Source organism: Sapajus apella, unplaced genomic scaffold, assembly GCF_009761245.1.
Source record: "Sapajus apella isolate SASKATOON/1434 unplaced genomic scaffold, GSC_monkey_1.0 scaffold83, whole genome shotgun sequence".
NCBI lineage: Eukaryota > Metazoa > Chordata > Mammalia > Primates > Cebidae > Sapajus > Sapajus apella.
The window spans coordinates 409,400-435,985 of record NW_022437023.1 but is presented as its reverse complement, the minus strand read 5'-3'; the positions used below and the strand labels follow the sequence as shown (position 1 = coordinate 435,985).

Below are 26,586 nucleotides of genomic sequence, written 5' to 3'. Positions count from 1 at the left end.
GATCAGAAGGCAGGAGAAACTGAGAAGCATCCTGCTTCAGCCTCTTGACAGTTGCTGGCAATAGCTGGTAGTTGTAGCCCCAGGAAGAATGGGAGACTCAGGACTCTAGCCTCCTGGGCAAAAGAAGTACCTCTCAAGGAGTCTAGCCTTGAAGGAGATGGCACCTTTTTAGTAGACTGGAACTGACTATGACAATGTCTCTCACAAGGCAATGAGATTTACGGATTCTAGCTCAGGAATGATAAATCTATCCAGCTTCTGATTTATAGATAGCGATTCTTTTTAAAAAAATTTACATTTCAGGACTCTTTTTTTTTTTTTTTTTTTGTACTTCTTGCCCTTTTAACACCTTTGTAACCAGTTCTTTGTATTAAATTCTTTCAGTCTGAAGCACCTAAAGTGGTTAAATGCTCCCGACAGGATCCTGGATAACTGGTATGAGGTTTGGGGTTTGACCCCCTGCATACTTTTGTCCTTGTTTCACTTCCCACTCCTTCTGCACAGTTTAGCTGGGTGATCTTATCCATGGCCTCTGCTTTGACATTTGTGCTGATGACTCCCAAATCAGGCTCTTCAGACCATACTACCTGGGGTCCATACCCACACACCTCACTGCCTACTGTGCAGTTTCAGCTGGCTATTCTACTTGTATTTCAAATTCAACATGTACAAAATCAAGCTCTTTCTCTCCCCTGTAAACTTGCTCCCATGGCATTCTTTTCTGCTTCAATTCAGTCCATCCCTGACCACCCACCCAGCCACCCACGCTGGAAACCTGAGATATCCTTGACTCCTCCACCTTCTCACTCCCACAGCTAACCAGTAGCCAAACCCTTTAGATTCCACTTCCTAATTATCTCTATATTCTATCTCCTCTGCCTCCTCTAATTATGACTTAATTCAGGCCCTTATCATCTGTCATTTAAATTATTGCTGTATTGCTACAAGAGTGTGGTGTGTGTATATGCAACTGTTCATCTTTGTATGCTATAGACTCTTGCCCAGCAGTTTCACCTCAATTATTTAAAAGCTCTAGTTCGTTCTTTGAAATATCAATCAGAACTTTTTTTTTTCTAAAATGCTAAAATGATTGTGTCATTCCCCAGTTTTAATATCCGTATCATCTGCTAAGTAAAAGCAAGCTCCACCTTGTGGTGTAGCAGGGTCCATGTGATCTGGCTCTTGCCTGAATTTGTAGCTCATCACAACGTCCCTCTACCCCCCATTACCTCCTATTATCATGCAGGAACACACAATCAACCTTCACAACATTCATATCAGCTAGTACACAGGGTCTCCAAGAAGCAGCTCTGGACGTCTTTGATCTTTGTACTTCTGCCTATCCTTTGCCCTGGAATGTTTTTCTCTTCCTTCATGTTCTGCTGGTCAAATTGCTTTTCCTTCAAGATTCTTAGGGGCCTGCCTGATTATGTTCCTCCTATTCCGCATCCTCATAAAATTACTGCTACTTCCAAAACACTTGGCACATTCTTATTTGAATACGTTACATTGTTTGGTAATTATCCCTTGGCCCTCTCCTTCAGCACTAGACTCTAAGCTCTTTGAAGGCAGACTAAGCCTATTCATCTTTGTATTTCTAGCACTGGGGCCAACACCCAGCATTTCTTATATTTTGAGTATATGTCTGCAAAATGAATTAGAGCTAATGCCTGAAGAAGAATGAGTTTTTTGAGAAAGAGGAAGGGAGCCAGGAGGGAGGAGAAAAGGCAGGTTGTGAAGACCTGGGGTTCACTGTGAGAAGATGTGCTTCCCCACTGCAGCGTTCTGCCAGGAGGTGGCACTGCTCTGAAGAGCCAGCTGGTCGCTTACAGACTGAGGCGGACAGCCTGAGATTAAACAAGAAACTCCACCAGGAAGCAACATTCCGCCACTGGGCTCAGCCCAGTTACATGCCATAATCTGCCCTGGTCAAACAGCCAAGTCTTCAGGAGGTTGCTGGGCCCAGAGATCTCCCCAGTGACTGATGATGTTAAACCCTACACTTCTCTGATTGGTTTAGACGAAATGACAAGGGCAGCTATTGGAAATGATCTGGCAAAACATGATCTAAGGCCACCCTCTGTGGGAGGGAGTTGGGGGAGCTGGGTTGGCTGGGTCGGTGGCTCCTACCTACTGCGTGGCGAGAAGATATGGGTCATGAACAGAACCGAGGAGCTGCGCTGCTACAGGTGCTACCACTTCTGTGGCTGCTGCCCCACTCCTGGGCGGTCCCTGAAGGTAAGATGGTACTCCCATTTACTTCCATCCTGAAGCCAGGGAGCCTACCAAGCGCTTGTGAGGAAGAGCACTGTGCTTTGTGAGTGGTGGGAAGTCACGAGCAGTGGAAACAATAGGAGAGTGGGGAAAGACAGCTACTATGTATGGTTGGTAAACGATGTCAGAGGTGCTTTACATGTTCCATTTCAGACAATCTCTTGAAGCAGAGATTTTTTTCTCCATTTTACAAATGAAGAAAATGAGACTCAAGAGTTATTTGTGCAAATCCACACCATTGGAAAGTGGTAGAGCTCGGATTTGAATAAAGTGAATGTTATTTTCACGCCTCCACTCAGATTCTACTCTGCTTCCTATCATTAACTTATCTTGTGATTCTTGAAAAGTCTCTTAACTTTATTGGCTCTTCGTTTCCTTCTGTACAGGATGGGGCAGAATGGAAGAATAATCTGGAAGATCCCTCTTCCTCTAAATATCCGTTATTCTGGGTACTGGGTTAAAGGTTTCCTGCTGACTGGGGGATTCCTGCCAAGAGCTTCAAAGAAGAGGGATTATATTCACCAGTTACAGGGTCACTTCTCCCAATGCTGTTGTTGGGGGGCCTGGTGGGTTGAAGGAACAGAATGCATTTTCAGAGAGGCTTGGTGCCAGTGAAGTGGCTGAAGAAATGTCTGGAGACTGGTTTTTCCAATTTACCATTTGTGTCTGGGTGTAATGGGAGGCAGTCCCGTCTATGGCTTGGGGAGGCTGTAGGCATTCCTCCTCCTCCCCTCCTAAGAGTAAGAAACCCATCCATGGCCTTCTCTAGTCAATATAGTAGCCTGGCGTCAATTAGACAAAGGAATCCCCTTTGGGAGGATGAAGCCTGTGCCAGGATGTATGGCGTGGTGAGCAGAGTACAGGCTTCAACCTGCTTCTTTGGCTAGGTGTTTTTGTGCAGCCCACAAATACGCAATGAACAGAGTGGCTCTGAATCTGTCACTTTATTATACATATATACATATACATATATATATATACGTATATATATACATATATTAATTTTAATTTAATTTGATTTTTTTTTGAGACAGAGTCTCGCTCTGTTGCCCAGGCTGGAGTGCAGTGGCGTGATCTTGGCTTGCTGCAACCTCCGCCTCCCAGGTTGAAGTGATTCTCCTGCCTCAGTCTCCTGAGTAGCTGGGTTTGTAGGTGCATGCCACCACACCCGGCTGATTTTTGTATTTTTAGTAGAGACGAGGTTTCATCATGTTGGCCAGGCTGGTCTCGAACTCCTGCCCTGAGGAGATCCCTCTGCCTTGGCCTTCCAAAGTGCTGGGATTATAGGCTTGAGCCACCGTACTGGCCTTTATATATTTATATTTTGAGACAGGGGCTCATTCTGTCACCTGGGCTGGAGTGCAGTGGCACAATCACAGCTCACTGCAGCCTCAGCCTCCTAGGCTCAAACAATCCTCCCCCCTCAGCATCCCGAGTAGCCGGGACCCATAGGTGCTCGCCACCACACCTGGCTAAGTTTTTGCATTCTTTGTAGAGACAGGGTCTCACCATGTTGCCAAGGCTGGTCTTGACCTCCTGGTCTCAAATGATTCGCCTGCCTCGGCCTCCCAAAGTGCTGGGATTAGTCACTTTAGATAGAACTCTTTTTGCTTTTGACAACTTTAGACAACTGGCCTTTTTATAGGCAGGGAAAGCTTGGAAAGATGTCATAATTTGTTCTTCACCCCCGTTGGGAGTGGCAGCCTAAACAACAGTCACAGGAAAGGGTCTCACCTCGGCCCACGCTGCTTAAAGCAGCCCTTGCCGGGTTTTTTGTTTTGTTTTTGAGACGGAGTGTCGCTCTGTTACCCAGGCTGGAGTGCAGTGGCTTGATCTTGGCTCACTGCAACCTCCGCCTGCCGGATTCAAGCAATTCTCCTCCCTCAGCCGAGTACCTGGGACTACAGGCACACGCCCCCATGCCCGGCTAACTTTTTGTATTTTTATTAGAGACGGAGTTTCACCATGGTGGCCAGGCTGGTCTCGAACTCCTGACCTCATGAACCGCCCACCTAGGCCTCCCAAAGTGCTGGGATTATAGGTGTGGGCCACCACGCCTGGTCCCACCTTGCTTTTTTTTAAGTTGGAGAGGAGGAGAAGGCTCCTACCTCCCTGAACCTCACCCTGTGTCCTTTACAGCTCCTACTCCAGTGTGGTGGGATGACCTGCAAAACCACACGTTCCAGCACACGGTGTACTGCCAGGATGGGAGTCCCGCTGTCGGACTCTCTGAGTCCTATGATGAAGACCAGCTTTTCTTCTTCGACTTTTCTGAGAACACTCGGGTGCCTCGCCTGCCTGAATTCGCTGACTGGGCTCAGGAACAGAGAGATGCTCCTGCCATTTTATTTGACAGAGGGTTCTGCGAGATAATGGTCCAGGGAATAGGGCCACAACTTGATGGGAAAATCCCGGTGTCCAGAGGTCAGGAGTTTTTTAGGGAGTGAAGGGAGGAGGGCTGCATTCTTAACCTCATTAACATGGACACTGAATGATTTTCCTTGATACCAGCTCCTCATCTCAGATGCCGTCTGGTTCTCCCCTTCACCTTAATTTTTCCACCGGCTTTGGTCTACACCCTGTGTTGTTTGTGAACAGAAGCACCTAGCATGTAGTAGGCATTTAGAACTATGTATTGAATGCGATGAATTCAACAGGTACCAATTGATGCCTACTAAATATTAACACTTGTGCTTCTATGCCCAGCAAGATGGATGGGGAAAGCAGAAATATCTGATGATGTGACTATATCTTAGTGAGAAGACAGTACATGGTTAGACGCCAGTGTGAGCTCTAAACAGGAAGTGCTGAAGGAAGTTGGGATAGAGGAATCCAGAGTAGCCTGGATCTGGCTCTGATTCTAGGTCTTGTTGCAGTTCTTGCCTGGAAGAAGACCTCCCTTGGGAGCCCAGCTCCTCCGTCATCTCTATCTCCCAAAGTCTGACCCATTGTGTGCCTCTCTGCCCTCCCCTTTACATGGCATGCCCCTTCCAAACACAGAGATGCCATCTAAACTAGTCTCTTCTTTCCCCCACACCTCAATCCCCCCACCAGGGTTTCCTGTCGTTGAGGTGTTCACGCTGAAGCCCCTGGAGTTTGGCAAGCCCAACACGCTGGTCTGTTTTGTCAGTAATCTCTTCCCACCCATGCTGACGGTGAACTGGCAGCATCATTCCGTCCCTGTGGAAGGAGTTGGGCCTACTTTTGTTTCAGCTGTTGATGGACTCAGCTTCCAGGCCTTTTCTTACTTAAACGTCACACCAGAACCTTCTGACATTTTCTCCTGCATTGTGACTCACGAAATTGATCGCTACACAGCAATTGCCTATTGGGGTGAGGCTTTCTCCCTGGAAGTCTGGTCCTTTTGGGGGCAAAAAAGGGATAGACCTATGGAAGGGGCCTTCTTTCTCCACTGGGACCTTGTTTAGTCCATTCCTAGCCTAAGCTCATGCTAGTCTTCCAGGCCTCAGTTTCTCTCATGTCATCCCAGACACCCAAGTCATTCCCCTGGGTGGGAGGCTCCCTGACCAGGTCCCCAGGCTGAGCCACTCCTTATTTCCTTCAGTGCCCCAGAATGCACTGCCCTCAGATCTGCTAGAGAATGTGCTGTGTGGCATAGCCTTTGGCCTGGGTGTGCTGGGCATCATCGTGGGCATTGTTCTCATCATCTACTTCCGGAAGCCTTGCTCAGGTAGTGTATCATCTGGAGAGGCCAGATACAGTGGTGCATGTGTGCATGTGTCAGGATTATTCTGTGGCAAGGGGGGGAGTTACATATAGCAATCCTCAGGCCCTTTGGTGTGGGGGCCTGTATCCAGCAACATGGGGCACATCTTCTCAATTGGGGACCCAGTTACACACACACAGTTATGGGTCACAAGAATGGCTTTGAGTAAGGAATCATATGGGATGCTGTAGGAAAGGTGCCTGGAGATGATTTGGGAACAAGGAGAAATCAAGCTCTGCAGGGTGTGCTGCAGGAAGACCAAGTGAGGCCTTTGTGGCACAGGGAGGAGGAGGAAGATCAATCTCCTGATGGCTTTCCTCCATCACTTTCTCTCCCCAGACTGATTCTTCCTGACCAGACTTTGATGCCAACAGCTTCAGCCATCCAAACAGAGGGTGCGCAGGTTTCTCGCATCCTGCCCAGGATCTCTTCTTCTCAGGCTAGAAGAATTCTCTGTGACATCCCTGGGGTGTGTGTGTGTAGGTTTCCCACCTGGGGGCTCTGCTGTCCCTGGGCTTGCATCCCAGGGATCCCAGAGTGCCCTGCCTATCACAACCACATCCCTTCCCTGTCAAGGCAATAAATCTCATTTCTTAATATCAGTGTGGCTTCTTTCTTAACTCATGGTATTTGTTTCTGGATATTTCAACTTGAGTGGGTTGTCATTTCAAATTCAGCATGCCTTAACCTGAACACAGCTTGCCTTCTTTAGGGAGGGAAATAGGGAAAACCCCTAATTTGTCAGCTGAGCGCTTATTCTCTGGTCTCAGAGCTACATGATGTTTTTCCTTCTATCAGTTTGTTCAAAATGTGTGAGAAACGAAGGCAGAGTTATTTTCTAATTATCTGCTCACAAAATGGTTAAGGAAGCTGCTTGTGCAGTGTGTGTGTGTATTTCACTGTTTGTGAAAATGTTTATGTCTCATATAGGCTGCCCTGAGGAACATATAACTCCCTTCATCCCTCACCATAGCTGTGAAACAGAAGCTCAGGGGTGGAAAGAATAAGCTCCCAGGTGTTTTATTCCAATCAGTCATGTCAGTTCTGGGAAAACAGTATCATGAAGCCCCTGACATGAAGTGGGAACAGGCTGGAAGGGCAAAGAATTCACGTCTTTCCCGACAACCTGTTCTTTGGCCTGAGTGAACTGTCCAGGGAGAACTGCGCAGGTGCTGCCCTGGGCAGATGATGAAAGCTGGCAGCACATGACCACTGGTGGTACATTGCTTTGCATATGCTTTATTTCTTGCAATCCTTAGTTGCTTTGGAGACAGTGTGGCAATAAAGTTGAGAGGGCAATTACTTGGTGAGGGAGTTTCTGTTCTTGGCATTGTACGAGAATCTAGTCTAAAAGAAAATATTCAATTCTCCCTAAGAGAAGTTGGCACTGTCTCTGAACCTTCTCATTTCTAACAGCAGCATGTGTACTGGTTAAGAAGCATGGGCTCTGGAACCAGATGTCTGGGGATTCAATCATAACTGTCAGCGTTTAGCTGTGAGCCCTTGGGCAAGTTACTTAACTTGTGCCTTGGTATCATTTTCTGTAAAAGGATGATAGCAATGGTGTCCACCTTACCAATCTACGCCCACCATGTTGCCAACATTTGAAAGTCAAATAACTATAAGTGTTAGTGAGGATAAAGGGAAATGTGAACTATAATATCTTGCTCTGTTGGTGGGAATGTAAGCTGTTTATGATCCCTGAATTACTGAAATTATAAACTAGTTGAGTTGAAAAAATTAATATAGGAAGTAAGGCAGCATATCCTCCTGCTGTGAAGCTTAAATAAGTTAATATCTACAGAATGCTTAAAATTATGTCTGGCACATACAAAATGTGCTCAACAACCTAACCTTATCATTATTTGTCTTGATCTTTAGAGGAGAACTTAGTAGCCTCGTAGACCTTTTTCTCTTTTCTGAAATATACCTTAAAGCTACCTTCAAGTACTGTATTTTCTCCATTTTAGATGCTTTTATTCTCACTTTACTAATTCTAGATGTGTTCTTTGTTGCTTTCTAGTTCTTCCTAATTTCTCTTCCTCCCTATTTCCAACTTATCTAGATATTTTCTGTCAGGCAAGCCTTAAAAGACAAGTCACTTCCCCTCTCTGGGCCTCAAAGTCCTCATCTATAAAATGATAGGCTTAGATTAGATGCGCTCTGATAAACCTTCTATGATACTGTTACTTAAGTACCCTAGAAGCACTTAGTATCTTCTCTAGTCTGGTGCCCCTTTTCTAATAAAAAATATTACCCACTATTCCCAGCAAGAATGCTATTCTTGAATGAATCTTTTTTCCTCACTCATCCTTGAAGGTATTATATCTGTTTTTAGTTTAGGGCATTTGCCAGGCTCTTTCCTCTCACAGGAATGCCTTCTTCTTTTTTTTTTTTTTTTGAGACAGAGTCTTGCTCTGTCGCCAGGCACCAGGCTGGAGTGCAGTGGTCCGATCTCGGCTCACTGCAACCTCTGCCTCCTGGGTTCAAGGTTCAATTCTTCTGCCTCAGCCTCCCGAGTAGCTGAGACTACAGGGACGCACCACCATGCTCAGCTAATTTTTGTATTTTTAGTAGAGAGGGGGTTTCACCATGTTGGCCACGATGGTCTCAATCTCTTGACCTCGTGATCCACCCACCTCGGCCTCCCAAAGTGCTGGGATTACAGGCGTGATGGGATTACAGATGTGAGCCACTGCGCCCAGCCAGGAATGCCTTCTTTATTCTGCTCAGCTTGTTCCTGTCTTAACCAACTCCATAGGTCCAACTCCAGTTCGATTTCTTCCATGAACCTGCCCCTAATTTCTCTTTATTGAACTCTTCCAAGACTTAGAGCACTCAGCCTAAGGACTGGGATATGCTGCCTTATTTCCTATGTTAATTTTTTCACCCAACTAGTTTATAATTTCTATAATTCGGGGATTGTAAACAGTTTACACTCCCACCAACAGAGCAAGATAGTTCACATTTCCTTTTATGCCCACTAATACTTGTAATTTCTTGACTTTCAAATGTTGGCAACATGGTGGGTATAGAGTGGTATTTTGTTGCTTTAATTTGCTTTTCTCTCATTACTAATCTGTATCACATTGTTTGATCATTTTGACTTTTTAATATGTGTTACTATTTGGTAGAACTAGTCTCCATTCCTTTACTACCTTCCCCAAAAATTTATTTTCCTTTTCTTTATCAAAATTTTCTAAGATACTCATGGACTTTATTTTCATGTGCATTTTATAATCAGTTTGTTAAATTCTTCTGAAATCCTGGTGTTATTTTAATTGGGGTAGAATTTAGGTAAGAGATGTGGGGAAAGATTCTCATTATGTAAGCATGGCCCATCCATGAATACGGTATATCTCTACACCTCTCAGGTCTTTTTTTGTGCACTTCAATAAAGTTTTATTTTCCAATTGATTATTAGCAATATAGGATTTAAAATAATAAATCCTGAGTTCGAATAGTGGTTCTATTACTTACTGTCTGGGTAAATCTGGGAAATCACTTAACCTCCCTCTGCCTCCATTTTCTCATGGGTAAGATGAAGATAACATTCTTCAATAGTTATAGTCAAAAAAAAAAAAAAAGGAAAAGTAGTTGTGGTGGCAAATCAGGTAGACTATCCCTTAGAAGTTCAAGTAATTTGGCTGTAGGATGGACGGATAGTGAACTGCCTACAAAAACTATAATCCCAAGGTCAGAGTCTAGAGCAGTGGATCCTGACAGGATAGGGGTGTGTGTGTGTGGGCAGAGGTGAGGTAAGGGGTAGATAGCAGAGGTGGGGTGGGGATTGGACAGAGTGGGCAAGTAATATAATCTTGGCAGGATGTAGGTGTGTGTGGTTTTGAAAAGACCCTGAAGTCATGAATGTGGTCTTATGCTATGAGGCATGATTAACTGGTTGAGCAATTTTTGTGTTTATAAATGGAGACGAGTTAAAACCAGCTTCCCCAAAGAGGAACCTCAGAACTGACATGGAGCAACTTTAGGAAGTGCCTAAAAGAGATTTATTATTATGGCCATACTCTCAAAAACAAACAAGAGATCACATTTATGACTTCCTTCAATGTGCAGTGCCAGTGATGTTATTGTGGCTCGTCTTTGTTTTCGCTAGCCCAGACTCCTCATAGGATGCCTCCTCCCTGATGGTACCTCACAGCATTGAGGAGCTTGTGGAGCTATACACCAGGCCTGCGATGCCAACTGCCTTCCTCCTCTCCAACGCAATCCAGCCCAGAATTCAAGGCTCATTCCAGGCCCCCTTGATTGAGGGTATTCTCTGTCTACCATGCCCATGGTTATTTCTCTCTTCTCTCTCGCTTTCTTTTTTTTTTTTTTTTTTGGAGACAGAGTCTTTCTGTGTCACCCAGGCTGGAGTGCAGTGGCACACTATTGGCTCACTGCAACCTCTGCCTCCCAGGTTCATGCGATTCTCCTGCCTCAGCCTCCCCAGTAGCTGGGACAACAGGCACGTGCCACCATAGCTGGCTAATTTTTTGTATTTTTAGTAGAGATTGGGTATCGTCGTGTTAGCCAGGATGGTCTCAATATCCTGACCTAGTGATCCGCCTGCCTTGGCCTCCCAAAGTGCTGGGATTACAGGTGTGAGCCACCATGCCCGGCTCTCTCTTCTCTTCTAAGACCACTGACCTTATTGTTCTCTTATTGCTTACTTGTTTTAACATAAACTATTCTCTTTAAAGTGTTTGTTCTCGCTCCCCAACTGACCTACAAGCAAAGGATATGAGGGCAGAATCCATATCTTCTCGTTCTGAATGTTCCCAGTAATGCTTTGCACACAAACCCTGGGACTAGTTCACTGAGGGCATGTGGTGGCCAGGCTAATGGCAGAAGCAGTGGGAAAAGAGAGGACTCACTCTTTGGGTGGTTGTATAGAGGCAGTAAAAGAAAGGCAACATGTGGGAACCTGATTGGGGCTCCATACCTCTTCAGTCCCGGTGCTATATCAGTAATTAACAAATAAGCAACAATGAACAGAGCAATTGAAATGTTATTTTAAATTGGCTGGAGGTTGGAAGACAGTTATATCTGTAAAAATAGAGAGTTGGGAGGAGGAGAGGAAGGAAAAAAAGAACAACCAGCTGGATTTTCTGTCCTTCTTTATTCTAAAAAGCTCCCTCAGTGTTTGCATTAATAGAGAAGTGAAATCACCTCCCGCCGTTTCCTGTTGTGGCCTCACAGAAGGTTTCACATCTCCTTTGATCGGAGCAGAGATCTAGACATAAGAGGGAACTACATTCAGCCTCACTGTTACTGGCTAGGGCCATGCTCAGTGCTGGCACAGGACCACACAGTGAGGGCTCCTTTGCCAGGGCCAGGCTTTGTAGACATTGAAAAGGATCCCAGGATTTGGTTCCTATAAGGTTAGGCTAACAGCTTACCTGGGCAGGATGGGAAGGAATGTGAGGGGAAAGTGTACTGGGGGATGGGGGAAAATTCACACGGTTTCAAACTTGTCAAAAGAGAAAGTGGAAGGGACACTGGTTCTAAGAGCAGAAGGAACTTTGAGGGCAGAAAAGATAAGACAGGGTAATTGGGTGGTGGATTGTGACTCTTCTCTTTCTCCCTTTCTCAACAGAGGCCTCACTAACTCCCTTTATCTGAGCCATCCCAGTTCCAGGATGTAGTGAGTGTGTTTGCATGCTCAAGAGAGAGAGAGTGTGTGTGTGTGTGTGTGCACGTGCGTGCGTGTGCATGCACATGCATGTGTAAGAGCCGTATAAGGAGGAGTTACAGCCTCTAGACTTTGGGTGTGAATTCTTGGACCTGTTTTTGAACCTGGAAAATTAAGAGACTTAACAAGTCTTTTTTTTTTTTTTTTTTGAGACAGAGTCTCACTCTGTCACCCAGGCTGGAGTGCAGTGGCACGATCTTGACTCACTGCAACCCCTGCCTCCTGGGTTCAAGCGATTCTCCTGCCTCAGCCCCTCCGAGTACCTGGGATTATAGGCTTGCCGCCACCACGCCCAGCTAATTTTTGTATTTTTATTAGAAATGGGGTTTCACATGTTGGCCAGGCTGTCCTTGAACTCTTGAACTCAGGTGATTCTCCCACCTTGGCCTCCCACAGTGCTGGGATTATAGATGTGAGCCACCGTGCCTGGCCAACAAGTCTTTTAAGATGAAATGAGATAGTATATAAAGGACCTACCTAGCATAGCATCTGTTACAAAGTAGAAGCTCTACAAATTATGCACTTCCCACCCCATATTCTGTCCATTCCAACACACTTGATAGTTCATTAGCAGAGTTAGAGTATATAATCAAGGTGAGTGGGGGCGGTGGCTGGGAGATATGGCAGAGCTTCAGTTAATCTTGATTAGTTATATGATGAGTCTTTCGTTTTTGGTAATGATCTTTGTATGCATTTTTTTGTTCCATTTTTTTCATAAGTATTAGATTTTCCTGAGGTCAGGGACTTTGAGGGAGGGCAGTTAAGTGTGGTGTCTAGTGGACCCCTCCTCATCCTCTTTTGTTTAGCTCACTATTGAATCAATCCAAGAGTTCTAAGAAACTAAGGTGTGAAGAGGCAGCCCTGAAACCTATTGGGGAGCAGAGGGAAGCCAATTTAGAGTTTCGAGTTAGTGATGGAAAATCCATCAGCTGTATAATTCACAATGGGATAGAAGAATGAATTTGCCATTTAAGATCTGCTTTTTCAGGCCTGGCATGGTGGCTCACACCTTTAATTCCAGCACTTTGGGAGCTTGAGTTGGGTGGATCACTTGAGGTCAGGAGTTCAAGACCAGCCTGGCCAACATGGTGAAAACCCATCTCTACTGAAAAAAAAAAAAAAAATTACAAAATCCAGGCATGGTGGCACATGCCTATAACCCCAGCTACTTGGGTGGCTGAGGCATAAGAATCATTTGAACCCAGGAGGCAGAGATTGCAGTGAGCTGAGATCATGCCACTGCATTCCAGCAAGCATATGAAAAAATGTTTAACATTACTAATGATTAGAAAAATGCAAATCAAAATCATAATGAGATACCATCTCACACCAGTCAAAATGGTTTCTATTAAAAAGTCAAAAAATAACAGATGCTGGTGAGGTTGCAGAGAAAAGAGAAGGCTTATACACTGCTGGTGGGAACATAAATTAATTCAGCATTGAGGAAAGCAGTTTGGCAATTTCTCAAGGAACTTAAAACAGAACTACCATTCATCCCAGCAATCCCATTATTAGGCATATATTCAAAGGAATATAAATGGTTTCACCATAAAGACACATGCATGTAAATGTTCATTGCAGCGCTATTCATAATGGCAAAGACATGGAATCAGCCTAAATGCCCATCAACAGTAGACTGTATAAAGAAAATGTGGTATGCATGCACCATGGAATACTACACAAACATAAAAAAAGGACAAGATCACGTCTTTTGCAACAACATGGATGGAGCTGGAGGCTCTTATCCTAGGCAAAGTAACACAGTAGCAGAAAATGAAATACTGCATGTTCTCGCTTTTATAAGTGGGAGCGAAATATTGAGTACACATGGACACAAAAACGGGAATAATAGACACTGGGGCCTACTTGAGGGTGGAGGGTGGGAGGAGGGAGAGGATTAAAAAACTGCCTATTAGATACCATACTTATTACCTGGGTGATGAAAGAAATTTGTATGACAAGCCCCCATGCCACACAATTTACCTATATAACAAACCTGCACATGTACCCCTGAACCTAAAATAAAGGTTAAAATGATTAAAAATAAATAAAAAATAAAATCTTACTTAGTATTTTCCAAAAAATAAAATCTGTCTTTTCAGGGGAAGAAAAGTAGGAAAGCTTTATCTCATTTTCCTAGTGGCTTCAGAATGCAGGGACCTGCCCCCAGGGAAGAGGGTATGGTGGGGGGAAACACACAGGGGAGTTTAGCGTTTGGGGGAAGGCAGGTGAGCTCTGGGCACTGACCCGTCACCAGCTATTTTTCAAGGAGCCTGAGTGGTGTTAACCTGGGGTCTACCCCGTGAGATTGCTCAGTGTGTAGGAGGATATGGTTTACTGGCTCCAGAAAGCAGCTATTATAACTGAGGAGGAAATAAGCTTGACTGGCTAGAACTGAAGCAGCAATGGAGGCCCATGGAGGGATTTTCCAGGCCTCTATTCCTGATCTCTAAGGTGGCACCGCTTCATTCTGCAGTCTTGAGATCAGACAATTGTGTACTCTTTCTGTGCCTCCTTCCTTCTCAGCAGCCCTGCCTCTGCCGCCTGCCCCAGAAGGACCCTGGGTCCTCTCATCTCAGGACAGACAAGGATTTTTGTAATTATCTTCTTAGGTAACCTCCCTGTAAGGAACGGGAGAGGTTATCTGGTCCTTGTCTTTCGGGCGGGCATTGAGAGGAAAAAGTTAAACCAGTGGGCAGCCCAGTCTGCATACATCCTGGGAATATTGCAGTCATTCTCTCCACTAATCTAGGGAAATCTACTGTTTTTTCTGCAGAAAAAGAAGAGAGACCAGGAGCCCTGTTGTCTAAGCCTAAGTCAGGATGAGGTTTACCTAGTAACTGATGATGCTGGGCCAAGGCACTTAGCGATTTGTCTCTACATCTGTCCCCGCCTACCTTGCCAGTCTGTCCCTGTTTGGGACACTGGACTCCTGGAAGCTGGAAGGAACGGGTTTAATATCTAGGGCCTGGGTATCCCCAAATCGCTTATCTGGGGTGGGGGGATCAAGGGACCCAGGCAATATAGTATTCTGTTCAGTTTCTGGAGATCATCTACCTAGACTGGGACTTCTGGGGCAGGCGAGGACCCACGGACCCTGGAAGAGCTGGTCCAGGGGACTGAACTCCCGGCGTCTACAGAACAGAGCATGATCACATTCCTGCCACTGCTGCTGGGGCTCAGCCTGGGCTGCACAGGAGCAGGTAAGGACACTTCTTCCAGGTACTCTCCCTTCCCCTGTTCCTGTTTCAGGGTAAGGATGTTCAGTTTTGTAATTGCATTTGACACTCCAGATAGTTTGTCTTCCTGGCATATATTCCTATAGCACTTTGTCCTGTACCTTCGTATCCATTTTATGTAACTAATCTGTATAATTATTTGTGCAGTGTATATCCCCTACTGGAATATAGGCAAGGACAATGTTCATCTTATTTATTGTTGCATCTCCAGCTCCGAGCACAGTGAAGCACTTGCCCGGCACACAGCAAGTGCTTCATAAATAAGTGTGAAGTGAACGTTTAGTATTTCCAGCACAGTACAAGGCTGACTCTTTCTCTTGACCCTTTTTCTCTCTCATTAATTTGCCTTACTGAAGGTCTGTGTGCTGGGAAAATTGTTATGTTTAAACATTGCAAATACTCTCAGGGGCCACTCCTATCCCTATGCATAGTCTTGCATAAACAGGAGACTGGTTCTAAAAACTTCCTTACTACTTCTATCGACTCCCTCAAATCAGGCTTTCAGAAATTTCAGTGTATGAGCTTGGTCAGTAGATGTTCCCTGAGACAGGAAATCTGTGCCACGCTAACTGGGTGTCACCAAGGCTTGGGTTCTTAGCTGAATATAGGAAAAAAATCAACTTTTTTCTTCAATATGCTCACACTCAACACTTCTTTGTCCAATCGTGTGGGTTTTTTTTTTTTTTTCTCACAGCAACCAATTCTCCTATATTAGCTGGATATCCTATAATTCAATTCCATTGTGACGTTAACTGGAGTTAACATAGACCCCAAAGGTTAAAGGCTCAGTCTCACAAGACCACCTCCATTTCAGACACCATCACAAGTATTAGGTCCCTGGCTTACCCCACAACTTCTGTCTAACTTGGCTACAAATCAGAAGTTCTCATTACCCTCTCCTTAGGGTTGATAATTTGCTAGAGTGGCTTACAGAACTCAGGAAAATTTACTTACTATTGTAGATTTTTTACAAAGGATATTTTAATTGATAATAATAATAATTATACATATTCATGGGGTGGATAATGATGTTTTAGTATATGTAATGCATAGTGATAAGATCAGAGTAATTAGCATATCCATCATCTCAAACATTTATCATTTCTTTGTGTTGGCAACATTCAATATCCTTCTTCTAGCTATTTGAAGTGATACAATGTATTATGGTTAATAATAGTCATCCCACAGTGGTATAGGACACTTGATCATAATTTTGCATCCTTTAATAAAGGATATTTTAAAGGATACAAATGAACATTTGGATGAAGAGATACCAGGTCTGAAAGGGTCCCAATCACAGGAGCTCTGTCTCCACAGAATTAGGGTGCTTCACTTCTTGGCACGGGGGTGTGTTTACCAACTGAGAAGGTCTCTGAACTCCATAGTTTAGGGATTTTTATGGAGGCTTCATCACATAGGCAGGACTGATTATTAACTCAATCTCCAGCCCCTTCCCCTTCTGGGAGGATGGGGGAGGAGACTAAAAGTTCCAGGCTTCTAATCATGGCTTGGTCTTTCTGGTGACCAGACCCTCCTCCAGGAGCTCACCAAGAGTACCTCATTATAACAAAAGACACTCCTGTTACCTAGGAAATTCTAAGCGATTAAGCACTCTATGTCAGGAACCAGGGTCAAAGACAAAATATTAGAACAAAACCAAAAGATGCACCTACCATCCCTATCACTCAGGAAATTACAAGGGTTTTAGGAGGTCTGTGAAGAGCTCCTAAATATATGTCTATATGTTATATATATTTATTATTTATTTATTATCACACCAATAGAAGACATTGACGCGCTCTCCCTTCTCTGGCTCCTCTAGGTGGCTTCGTGGCCCATGTGGAAAGCACCTGTCTGTTGGATGATGATGGGACGCCAAAGGATTTCACGTACTGCATCTCCTTCAACAAGGATCTGCTGACCTGCTGGGATCCAGAGGAGAACCAGATGGCCCCTTGCGAATTTGGGGTCCTGAATGGCTTGGCCAATTTCCTCTCAGATTACCTCAACAAACAAGACAACCTGATGCAGCGCTTGCGCAATGGGCTTCAGGATTGTGCCACACACACCCAGCCCTTCTGGGGATCGCTGACCCACAGGACACGTGAGGAGAGAGGGGTGCAGAGGGGCTACCAGGAAGTGCAGTTAGGAGGGCAGGCCAGGTAGGATCCCACAGTAGGCCAGGGGTTTGAGTTTTGAGCAGCAAAGAAGAGAAAATGTGTGGATCCGAAATGTTGGAAGAGGGAGGGTTGAACCTCAAGGGAACAAGGTGGCTGACGTGGGTGGAACAGGGGTAAAGAAGGGGAGGTGACACTTGAACCGAGAGGAGCCATCTGGGGAGCTTTCGCAGAAGCCGGGGCGTCTCAGGATGCATACCCAAAATGTTCATGCCTTCTTATCCCAGATTTTGATGTTCTAGATCTGAGGTGGACCCAGGCATGAGAATATTTGGAATCCTAGGGGATTCTGACACATGCTTTTTCTTACCCTTAATCTCTGGCCTTGACAATGACTTGACATTTGTAAAAGTAAGCTTGAAGATCTCCACAGGACAGAGTAGTGTGTGTCAAGGGTGGTTTCTGAACCACGTTTCTCAGCATTGCCTGGAGGAGGTGCTTGTTAAATATGAAAGCCCCTTGGTACCACTCCAGATCTGTTGAAAGAAAGTAGCTGGAGATACAGGCTAGGAAATCTGCATTTTAACATAATTTCTTGGATTTTTAACTTTAAGATTGTGTTTGAAAAATATCAAGTTAGAGGCAAGCAAGAGGATCATCTAGGAGAATAAATTAGTAAAAGATGGCAGTATTAACAATCTCATTAATTTGACTACATTCCAAATTTAAGAATGAGTCCCAAGTTAGGCTTGTTTTCTTAGCTATGTGAGGAGAAAAGACTTTAACTAGGAAATTAATGTATTAAGCAAAATTTGGAGAAAAGTTGTCTTTCCACCTTAAAAAACCCAATGTACAACTCTGGATTACTCTTAGCTTACTTATTTCAAATACTTTCTAGCTTATGTACTTGAAATAAATACAATGACTTCTAGAACAGCTTGCAGTTTAGATCTGGCTTTTACTGATTGTAATCAAACATAGTTCTGGAGGAGTAAAGAAAGAAAGGGGTAATGAAGGAATTGGAGAGAAGAAAGAGTGAGGCAGGAATACATTCTAACACTTCCCTTTCAAGGGGCAGCATGGCAGGAGAGCTGGGGTGGGAAGTGGGTTGCAAAATCTATGAAGAATTGTGATAGGAAAGAAACCAGGTTGGGGAAGAAGCCAGAATGTCACCCTCCTTCCTAAAGATGTTTTTTCTCCTCTGCAGGGCCACCAACTGTGCAAGTAGCCCGAACCACTCCTTTTAACACTAGGGAGCCTGTGATGCTGGCCTGCTACGTGTGGGGCTTCTATCCAGCAGAAGTGATCATCACGTGGAGGAAGAACGGGAAGCCTGTCATTCCTCACAGCAGTGGCCAGAAGACTGCCCAGCCCAATGGAGACTGGACATACCAGACCCTCTCTTATTTAGCCTTAACCCCCTCTTACGGGGACATCTTCACCTGTGTGGTGGAGCACATTGGGGCTCCTGAGCCCATCCTTCAGGACTGGAGTGAGTGTATGGCAGGTGGATGGAATTAGGGTTAAAGCAGAGAAAATGAGATGTGGATCGATAGATGGCACATGGTAGAGAGCGTGTTGCTGAAAATGGGGACTGACTCTGGAGAAACTTATGGAGGGCTTAGGACCGGAATGGGGAAATGGGTTAAAGAAATGGAAACATTTAGGTTGGTGCAAAAGTAATTGCAATTTTTGCCATTACTTTTAGTAGCAAAAACAGCAATTACTTTTGCACCAATTTAATAGTCTGTGCTATTGTTGCTCTTGTGGTGTGGTTGACGTTGCTGCTTCTATGTTTGGGAGTGGGAAGAAGCATGCTTGCTTTGAAAAGAGGATGCAAATTTGGCAATCATATTTTCAGAACCCCAAATTGTAATACACTAGTCTAGCTAGCCTCCTTAGATTTCAGCTATTCTGGTGCCAGAAGCAGATGGGAGCTGGAGGTTGAAGCAGGGGGACTTTTCTTGGTATGGGGCAGTACTGCATTTGGGCTGCTCTACCAAGCATGGGGGAGTAGTGAAGCCACAGCTGGCAGACCATTTGGCATGGACATTCAGGGGCGAATGGATAAAGAATTAATTACAGTTCAAACACTGAACTCAGTGTTGGGAGTTGATAAAGGTAGCGTGAGAATTTGCACACAGCTTTGGTGATTCTTGGGAAAGAAAGAGGAAGAAATGAAGAAGAGGAAGGGTGTCTGCAAAGGATGAGGGAACAGGATCTCAGATTCACTGCTGTAACCAGGTTTCCCCTTGTGGGAAGTGCTGTTTCTTGCTGGGCAGCTGGGAAGGGAATGGAGAACAGAGAAAAAATCTGAGAACAGAGAAATCACATGGTCACTTGAACTCTCCTGGGGAATGCCTCCTCATAGGGTACACAAGAACCTACCTCCCTTTGGTAATGGAGTGCTCATTTTATTTTCCTATTTATAAAAAGGAAAATAATTTGGGTGGGACATGATTCAGAACAGGACTAGGCCCAGAAAGTGCGGGGACTGTGGGATGGGATGGAGAACACGTGGGAGATCTAGATGTAGAAGGCACATAAGTAGTAGGAGAGCTCACAGGATGGAACCACTGGAGGTTAGGAAATGTGGCAAGACAGTGTAATAGGAAACTGCCGAGTTGGAGAAAGTAAGGAAGCAAAGGAAGAAAGTAAGGAAGTTGGAAAAAGTAAGGGGGCAATGGAGAGGGCAGTGAGGAGTCCTTCATCCTGATAAGGGTGTCTTTTGGGGTAAGGGAAGGAAAGAGGATACCTTGAGAGGCCCCACTGTGTTAGAGAGGACCTGGAAGCCAGGATGCTAATTCTGGGGAGATGGGTTCCCCAGGCTCACTCTAGGAGTAGAGGTCCATGGGATTTGAGAAAGGTCAGTTTCTTGGGAGTGGGTGGTATGAGCTAGACCCTTGGAGCTGGGATAAAGGAACTTTGAGCCCACTGAGAGGTGGCTGCAATAAATTGAGTTGCCCTGGGGGTGAAAACAGAAATTGGTTTGAGAAAGCTTCTATTTTTTGCAGCGCCTGGGCTGTCCCCCATGCAGACAGTGAAGGTTTCTGTGTCTGCAGTGACGCTGGGCCTGGGCCTCATCATCTTCTCTCTTGGTTTGATCAGCTGGCGGAGGGCTGGCTCCTCTAGTGAGTGACTCCCTGAACTCCCATCCCCCCTCTTGGTCCCAATCTCTGCTTACTTTCTGTTTGTGATTGACTTTCTCCTTCCTAGCCCATTTGCTATGAATAATTCGAGATACTTTTATCCACAAAGACTGGTCTAATCAAGCATCTTCCTCTCTTAGGCTACATTCCTCTTCCTGGGTCCAATTATCCGGAAGGTAATATCTCTTGATCTCTTTCCCTACTTGTCCTTTGGTAGGGGTGTGGGTTAGAGAGGTCAGTGGTGGGCTCAACTAATCTTGCTTATTATATGGGTGAACTTCCATGAGGATCTAGCGGCATGATTTAAGCTGCCATTGCTAGGATTAAGAGCAGGAAAGAGGAAAGCCTACATCCTCCTCTTCTACCAAGTGGGGTGTCTGTGGCGAGGAGGCTGAAGGTGGTTCCTTTGTATTAGTTGTTGGTACCCTACAGTTTTCAATATCATTGTATTAACGTATGGGATGGTTACAGTGACAAACAATGGGGGCAAGTTGGGTGGAAGCCTCATGATCTCCTTTTTATTTATTCTGTAGCACGGCACATTTCCTAGAGGCAGAATCCTACAACTTCCACTCCGAGTGAGAAGAAGATTCAAACTCCATGATGCTACCATTCCTCTCCAACATCTTCAACTCCCTGACATTACCTTGGATCCTCTGGTTTCTCCATCCAGTTCTTTGACTTTCCCAGTCTTTGTTATGTAAACCTTAACAATTTAGAGGACCTCATTCCTGGGACTATTCTGTAATAGTTATTATCCAAGGCAATGTTTCTGGAATGAATATAATCTGAGGAAGGGAGTTAAAGACCCTCCTGGGGGACTCGTGTGCCATAGAGGACAGAAAGTCACTGGTGATTGTTTCTGAGAAATAAACTTTGGTGGAAATATTGTTTTTCCATGTCTTCTTCCTTGGGGCCCTGGGGAAGGAATATGGGCAAAGCAGGGACTGAGGTTGATTATCTTCTACCTGAGTGAGGGAGAAATCAGTGCCTTCTTCCATTTTCCCACTTAGACACAACAGAATTTGGGGCCGTTTTCTAATTTATAATTCATAATGAGAAATTAACTGTGGTAGGATGGAGTCACAGAATATGGGTAAGGAAGGGGATTAACAGTTTACTCACCTCATGTAGGCTTTTATGAAGATTAAATGAGTTAATACTTGTAAATGGCTAAGAACGCTGCCAGGCACATAGCCAGCCTGCAATAGTGATGTTAGCTATCTTCAGCTATTCAACATTCTGGCCAGGCATTGTACCAGGTGCTTGGATCCTCATCACAACCCTAAGGCAGACCCCTCAGGATTCAGGGGACAGAGCTTAACTTCAAATTGAGTTTCTAGATAGTTATTTCTTCCATACCCTGAATGCAGAAGGGAACATAGCTTGAGTGATTATCATGTCTTGGGCACTGGGCTCAGACCTTTTGTGTTTGTGGCTCCGTTTCTTATAATAATCCCACATGGAACAGACTGTTTCCCTCTATGTTACAGACAAAGGATGTGAGGTTCAGAGACATTTAAGTGACTTGTCCAAGTTCAAAGAACAGATTTCTGTAGGATGTTTGTATACCTGAGCTGGAAGTAGCAGATTACTTTATTCTGAAGACCCTCATTCTGGTGAGCACACATCTTTACAGGGCCACCGTTCCATTCCTTTCTACCCCAAGCCCCAGGAGATCCCTGCTGGGGGAATGGGCTCACCTGTGGAAGAGCGCCGGCTGGTGGTTTGTAGTCCTGTGAAGGGCGACACCTGCTGGACACAGAAAGCTGGGGTGTGGAATTGTTTTTGGAATTACAGTTAGGTACTAGAACGCGGGTAAGAAAAAGAAGTCAGGAATGAGTTGATCTGCAACACATCCATGGTTTCTTGAGGAGGATCCTTGGAATTAGAGCATCTCTTCTGGAAGGGGTTAACAGAAGAAGTCAATGGAAGGAAGCTAATCTCTATATTTTACTATTTTCATGTTTCATTTTCCTTCTTTTCTATTCACTGTTCCTGTTTTATTTTTGTTTGTTGACAAAGCAAATTCCTTTTGAAATTCTAGTTAAGTCTAGGAATGGGGATTTTGGCCTTATCTATATCTGGGCAGTTTTACTAATTATTTTTATTTTATTTATTTTCTTATTTTCGAGTCAAAGTTTTGCTCTTGTTGTCCAGGCTGGTGTGCAATGGGGCAATCTCAGCTCACTGTAGCCTCTGCCTTCTGGGTTCAAGCAAGTCTCCTGCCTCAGCCTCTCAAGCAGCTGGGATTACAGGCGTGCACCACCACGCCTGGCTAATTTTGTATTTTTTTTAGTAGAGATGAGGTTTCACTATGTTGGTCAGGCTGGTCTCAAACTCCTGACCTCAAGTGATCCACCTGCCTCGCCCTCCCAAAGTGCTGGGATTACAGGCATGAACCACTGTGGCCAGCCTATCTGGGCAGTTTTAAAAGAGAAGCTTCAGATCTGAAGGGTCTGGTTCTGGTCACAGCAGTGGGAATCAAAGTGACAGGACCTCAGAGGAAGGAAGTAGAGAGTTAGCTAATGGGACAGCTTCCAGTTCCCTTTCTAGAGAGTTCCAATGCAGGCTTTTATCTGCCCTAACTTTGTAGGTTTTTTGTTTGTTTTTAGGTACTGAATGTTTATTTTCCATCAATCTTATTTCCATGTTGCTTAAGAGCCCACGCAAGAACAGCTGAAGACCATTCAGTGGTTGCTCCTACCCATTCAGTGGCCTGAGCAGTGGGAGCTGCAGACCAGTCTTCTGTGGCAGGCTGAGAGCTCCAGTCTTCAGTAGGGAACTGCTGGATAGGCACAGAGGGCACCTGCACGCCTTCAGACCAGTCTGCAACCTCAGGCTGAGTAGCAGTGAACTCAGGAGCTGGAGCAGTCCATTCTCCCTGAAATTGCTTCTTGGTCACAGCATTTTCAGCAGCAGCCTGCTCTTCTTTTTCAATCTCTTCAGGATCTCTGCAGAAGTAGAGATCAAGCATAACCTCCCACGGGTGTTCACGGGAAATGATGCCATGCATGTGCAGAACTTCCTGAGCCAGCATCCACCACATCAAACCCACTGAGTGAGCTCCCTTGTTGTTGCATGGGATGGCAATGTCCACATAGTGCAGAGGAGAATCTGTGTTACACAGAGCGTTCGTAGGCAGGTTAACATAAGATGGCTCCATGAGAGGTTGGTGGTCAGCCCTAGGGTCAGTAACCACGAGCAGCTGTGGCTCCCGGAAGGTTGCCTGGATCTGGTTGGTGAAGGTTCCAGGAGTGAAGCAGCCAGCAATTGGAGTGGCTCCAGTGGAGCAGCAAACTTCAGCACAGCCTCTGGCCAGTATTCCTGGAGGATATAACACTGACATCAGCAGGGTTTTCAATGGCAACAATGGCATGAGCTGCCAGAAGCAGCTTCTCCCAGGTCCTCTTCAGATTTATGATGTAGATGCCATCATTTTCCTTTTATAGATATACTGTTCCATCTGGAAGTCAAGGTTGGTGCCACCTAAATGGGTTCCTGTGGGAAGGAACTTAAAGACATCCTCCTCCTTCATTTGCAGGACATCAAGGGCTCCGGACATTGTGAAAGTTTCCCTTTAAGTTAGGACGGGAACCCAGATCAACGCCGTATGGACCCCTCGGCAGATAGCGCAGAAAGACAGGTTTTTGTTTTATAGGAAGGCTGTCCCCTTCCAGGTAAGGAATAAGAAAAAGTACTATGTAGGTCTCCTAGGATCCAGAAAGTCAGAATACTATAGGTAGAAAGAAGAGTCCTTAGACAGGGGAATGAGTGGTACCTGAAAGGAAGGTAGAAGAAGGGTAATGGTGGATCAATTGTTGGAGGATGAGGAGAGGAGAATGGATGCTGCGTGAGGAGAATGAAATGTTAAACATAACGGATTGTCAAAAAAGGGGTGCGTGTGTGTGTGTGCATGTGCACACTTGAGCACATGTGAAAGAGGGAGAAAAAATGAAGAGAAGGAGCGGAAGAGAGCAGGAGAGAGGGAGAAACAGGGTGAGAGGAGAGAATTGGAGTGGGAGAAAGGAGACAGACATAGAGGAGGGAGAGGAGTGAGAGGGAGAGAATTGGACTTTCAGATTATACCTAATCCACGTGGCACAAATAACTGTTTTCTCCCTTCAATGTCTTGTTGTTTTAAAAGCTGAACTTGAAGCTAGAATTGACTTTAAAGGTCATCTAGTCCAGCTCCCCTCCCATAAAAGAACTGGGTCTGTGTTAACGAGGGCACACAGAGTGCAGGGAATTCCTTCAGCCCTTGAAGCAGAAAGCAATACTTTAGAGGAATCTGTTGACCCCATATTTGAGCTTCTTCTTTTGACCATTAAAGACAATGAGAATAATCCTAATTACGCCATGGGAGGTGGTATCCTTGGCATATTTTTTTCCTGAGGGAGAGCATGCTCCTGGGTTCCAGGTTCTCTTTGCCTTCTACCCATGCATACATGCATGTGAAAGAAACAGTCAAGGTTGACATTTAATCCTAATGTCTATTTATGAAACTTGTTTTTTGGCCATTCTCTCAAATAATTCTGTTCCCAAAGTAAAACTGGGCAAATCAAAGGACAAATAAGGGTGCAGTTCAACCCCATCCTCAAATCCTTTTCTTTTTGGCTTGAAAAAAGAGCCCTCCAACTGCCTTGAAGCAAGGCATGGGGAATTTCTCCGTGGTGCTTCCTGCCACTATGTGGCCAGACCAGTCTCCAGGGGTTTCAGAGAGTAGAGAGGCCACAAACCCATAAAGGCTACTCCCAGACCCTTCCTCTTTCATTGCATACGAGGCTTCCAAGGGGCCCCTGGCCACTCTGGTCTGGATCAGAGAATAAATAAATGGCTTTTATTGTATCAGAATCTCAACAGAAAACAAATGACATACTCAAAATAAGACAGTTCAAGGAGAGAGGAAGGTATTTACAAAGAAGTGGGTGGAGGATAACACAGTAACCTTGAGCTAGCAGCAGCTGAGCTGTTACTACAGGTCTAAAGAGGCCAGGAGCAGAAGGGGTTATCAGGACTCAGAAGGAGAGCGAGCCCTGTACAGTCACCACTTTGCTAAGGGCAGTGCCCTTCAGTCAAGGGACACAGCGGCTCAAGGTGACCTTGTAGGGAGGAAGCCAAGGAATTAGAAACAATGACCTCACTCTCCTCCCTCTGCTCTTAGGCTGATGCTGGAAGCAAGAGGAAGCCAGGGAGTATGAGAGCCAGTCATGTCATGCAGGTCAGCGCTTGAGGCAGACCCCAGGTGCAGAAGTATTGAGGGTGGGTTCAGAAAAACAGATGGAGGACAGAAAGTACATTCACAAGAAGGAAAAAAGTCAATGTTACGGGGTAGAGAGAGAGGTGTAAAATTTGGGCTTCTTTTGGCCTTGGACAATGACAAAAGCAAAGTAGCAACAGAAACTAAGTTTGTAGTTTCCTACTGGGAATTTGGGAGGATACTCACTTCTAGTTCTGTCTTCCCCACTTGAATTTTGGCTGTGGTTATATTGAATTTATAGAAATTTTGGGTTAACTGACTTGTTTTATTATTGAGCCATACAATGATACAATGCAAAAACAAAATCTTCAGTCATTTATCCAAATCATGTCGTTTGCTCTTTATTATGGTTTTTAAATTTTACTTTTTCATAGTAGTCCTGATTATGCTCAGTTAATTCTTAGACATTTGGTAGCTTTTGCTGCTATTGTGATTGGTATCTTATTGCAATTCTGAGTCAGTAATTTCTGATGTAGAAGAATGTACCCAATTTTTAAAAATGTGGTAAAAATGTACAACCTAACATTTACCATCTTAACCGCTTTGAAGTGTGCAGCTCAGCAGTGTTAAATATTTTCACATTTTTGTGCAACCAATCTCCAGGACTCCTTTTTACCTTGCAAAACCCATTCAACAACAATTCCTCATTTCTCTCCTCCTCTAGTCCCTGGCTCCCATCACTCTACTTTCTGTTTCTATGAATCTGATTATTTTAGATACCTCATACAAGTGTAATCATAGAGTTTTTGTCTTTTGGCGATTGGCTTATTTCACTTAGCATGATGCCCTTAAAATTCATACTTGTTGCAGCATGTGAGAGTATTTCCTTCCTTTTTAGGCTGAATAATAAGCTACTGTATGTATATACCACATTTTGTTTGCCCATTCATTTGTCTGTGGATATTTTTGTTGCTTCTACCTCTTAGCTATTGAGAATAGTGCTGCGGGAGAGAGATCCAAGATGGCTGATCACTAGCAGCTCGGGATTGTAGCTCCCACCGAAAGCGCAGAGAATGAGAGGACGCCACACTTTCAGATCAATTTTTGTTGCTCACGCACCAGGAGATTCCCAGCAGAGGAACCCCACGTGTCGCCAGTGAGACTCTTGTGGCCGGCAAGGCGGTT

At 44.8% G+C, this 26,586-nt stretch overlaps 3 protein-coding genes across 4 annotated transcripts; 2 read left to right on the top strand and 1 right to left on the bottom strand.

The window, feature by feature from the left end:
• The first annotated feature begins 2,069 nt into the window (after positions 1 to 2,069).
• LOC116533587 (HLA class II histocompatibility antigen, DM alpha chain) lies at positions 2,070 to 6,603 on the top strand. Its single transcript, XM_032253355.1, has 5 exons — positions 2,070 to 2,238; positions 4,414 to 4,698; positions 5,329 to 5,607; positions 5,840 to 5,965; positions 6,341 to 6,603. The coding sequence occupies exons 1-5, from the start codon at positions 2,151 to 2,153 to the stop codon at positions 6,343 to 6,345; spliced, it is 783 nt and encodes a 260-aa protein (XP_032109246.1). The 5' UTR covers positions 2,070 to 2,150; the 3' UTR covers positions 6,346 to 6,603.
• Positions 6,604 to 13,889: 7,286 nt separating this feature from the next.
• LOC116533584 (HLA class II histocompatibility antigen, DM beta chain) lies at positions 13,890 to 21,094 on the top strand. 2 transcript variants are annotated; one of them, XM_032253350.1, is made up of 6 exons: positions 13,890 to 14,899; positions 16,758 to 17,039; positions 18,260 to 18,544; positions 20,067 to 20,183; positions 20,342 to 20,377; positions 20,735 to 21,094. In XM_032253350.1, the coding sequence occupies exons 1-6, from the start codon at positions 14,845 to 14,847 to the stop codon at positions 20,749 to 20,751; spliced, it is 792 nt and encodes a 263-aa protein (XP_032109241.1). In that variant the 5' UTR covers positions 13,890 to 14,844; the 3' UTR covers positions 20,752 to 21,094. The 2 variants fall into 2 exon arrangements, with proteins under 2 accessions (XP_032109241.1, XP_032109242.1); XM_032253351.1 differs by lacking the exon at positions 20,342 to 20,377.
• A 1,719-nt stretch (positions 21,095 to 22,813) lies between these two features.
• On the bottom strand, positions 22,814 to 23,839 carry LOC116533583 (40S ribosomal protein SA-like). Its single transcript, XM_032253349.1, has one exon. It carries the CDS (start codon positions 23,578 to 23,580, stop codon positions 22,828 to 22,830), a length of 753 nt encoding a protein of 250 aa, XP_032109240.1. The 5' UTR covers positions 23,581 to 23,839; the 3' UTR covers positions 22,814 to 22,827.
• Positions 23,840 to 26,586: the final 2,747 nt, after the last annotated feature.

What these genes read in the sequence shown, in the direction of transcription:
- LOC116533587 (XM_032253355.1), top strand. Translation starts at nt 2,151, where the DNA reads ATGGGTCATGAACAGAACCGAGGAGCTGCGCTGCTACAGGTGCTACCA. An exon ending in CTCCTGGGCGGTCCCTGAAG is followed by an intron (nt 2,239 to 4,413) that starts GTAAGATGGTAC and finishes TGTCCTTTACAG; the next exon opens with CTCCTACTCCAGTGTGGTGG. An exon ending in GAAAATCCCGGTGTCCAGAG is followed by an intron (nt 4,699 to 5,328) that starts GTCAGGAGTTTT and finishes TCCCCCCACCAG; the next exon opens with GGTTTCCTGTCGTTGAGGTG.
- LOC116533584 (XM_032253350.1), top strand. Translation starts at nt 14,845, where the DNA reads ATGATCACATTCCTGCCACTGCTGCTGGGGCTCAGCCTGGGCTGCACA. An exon ending in GCCCATCCTTCAGGACTGGA is followed by an intron (nt 18,545 to 20,066) that starts GTGAGTGTATGG and finishes TATTTTTTGCAG; the next exon opens with CGCCTGGGCTGTCCCCCATG. An exon ending in GCGGAGGGCTGGCTCCTCTA is followed by an intron (nt 20,184 to 20,341) that starts GTGAGTGACTCC and finishes TTCCTCTCTTAG; the next exon opens with GCTACATTCCTCTTCCTGGG.
- LOC116533583 (XM_032253349.1), bottom strand. Translation starts at nt 23,580, where the DNA reads ATGCCATTGTTGCCATTGAAAACCCTGCTGATGTCAGTGTTATATCCT.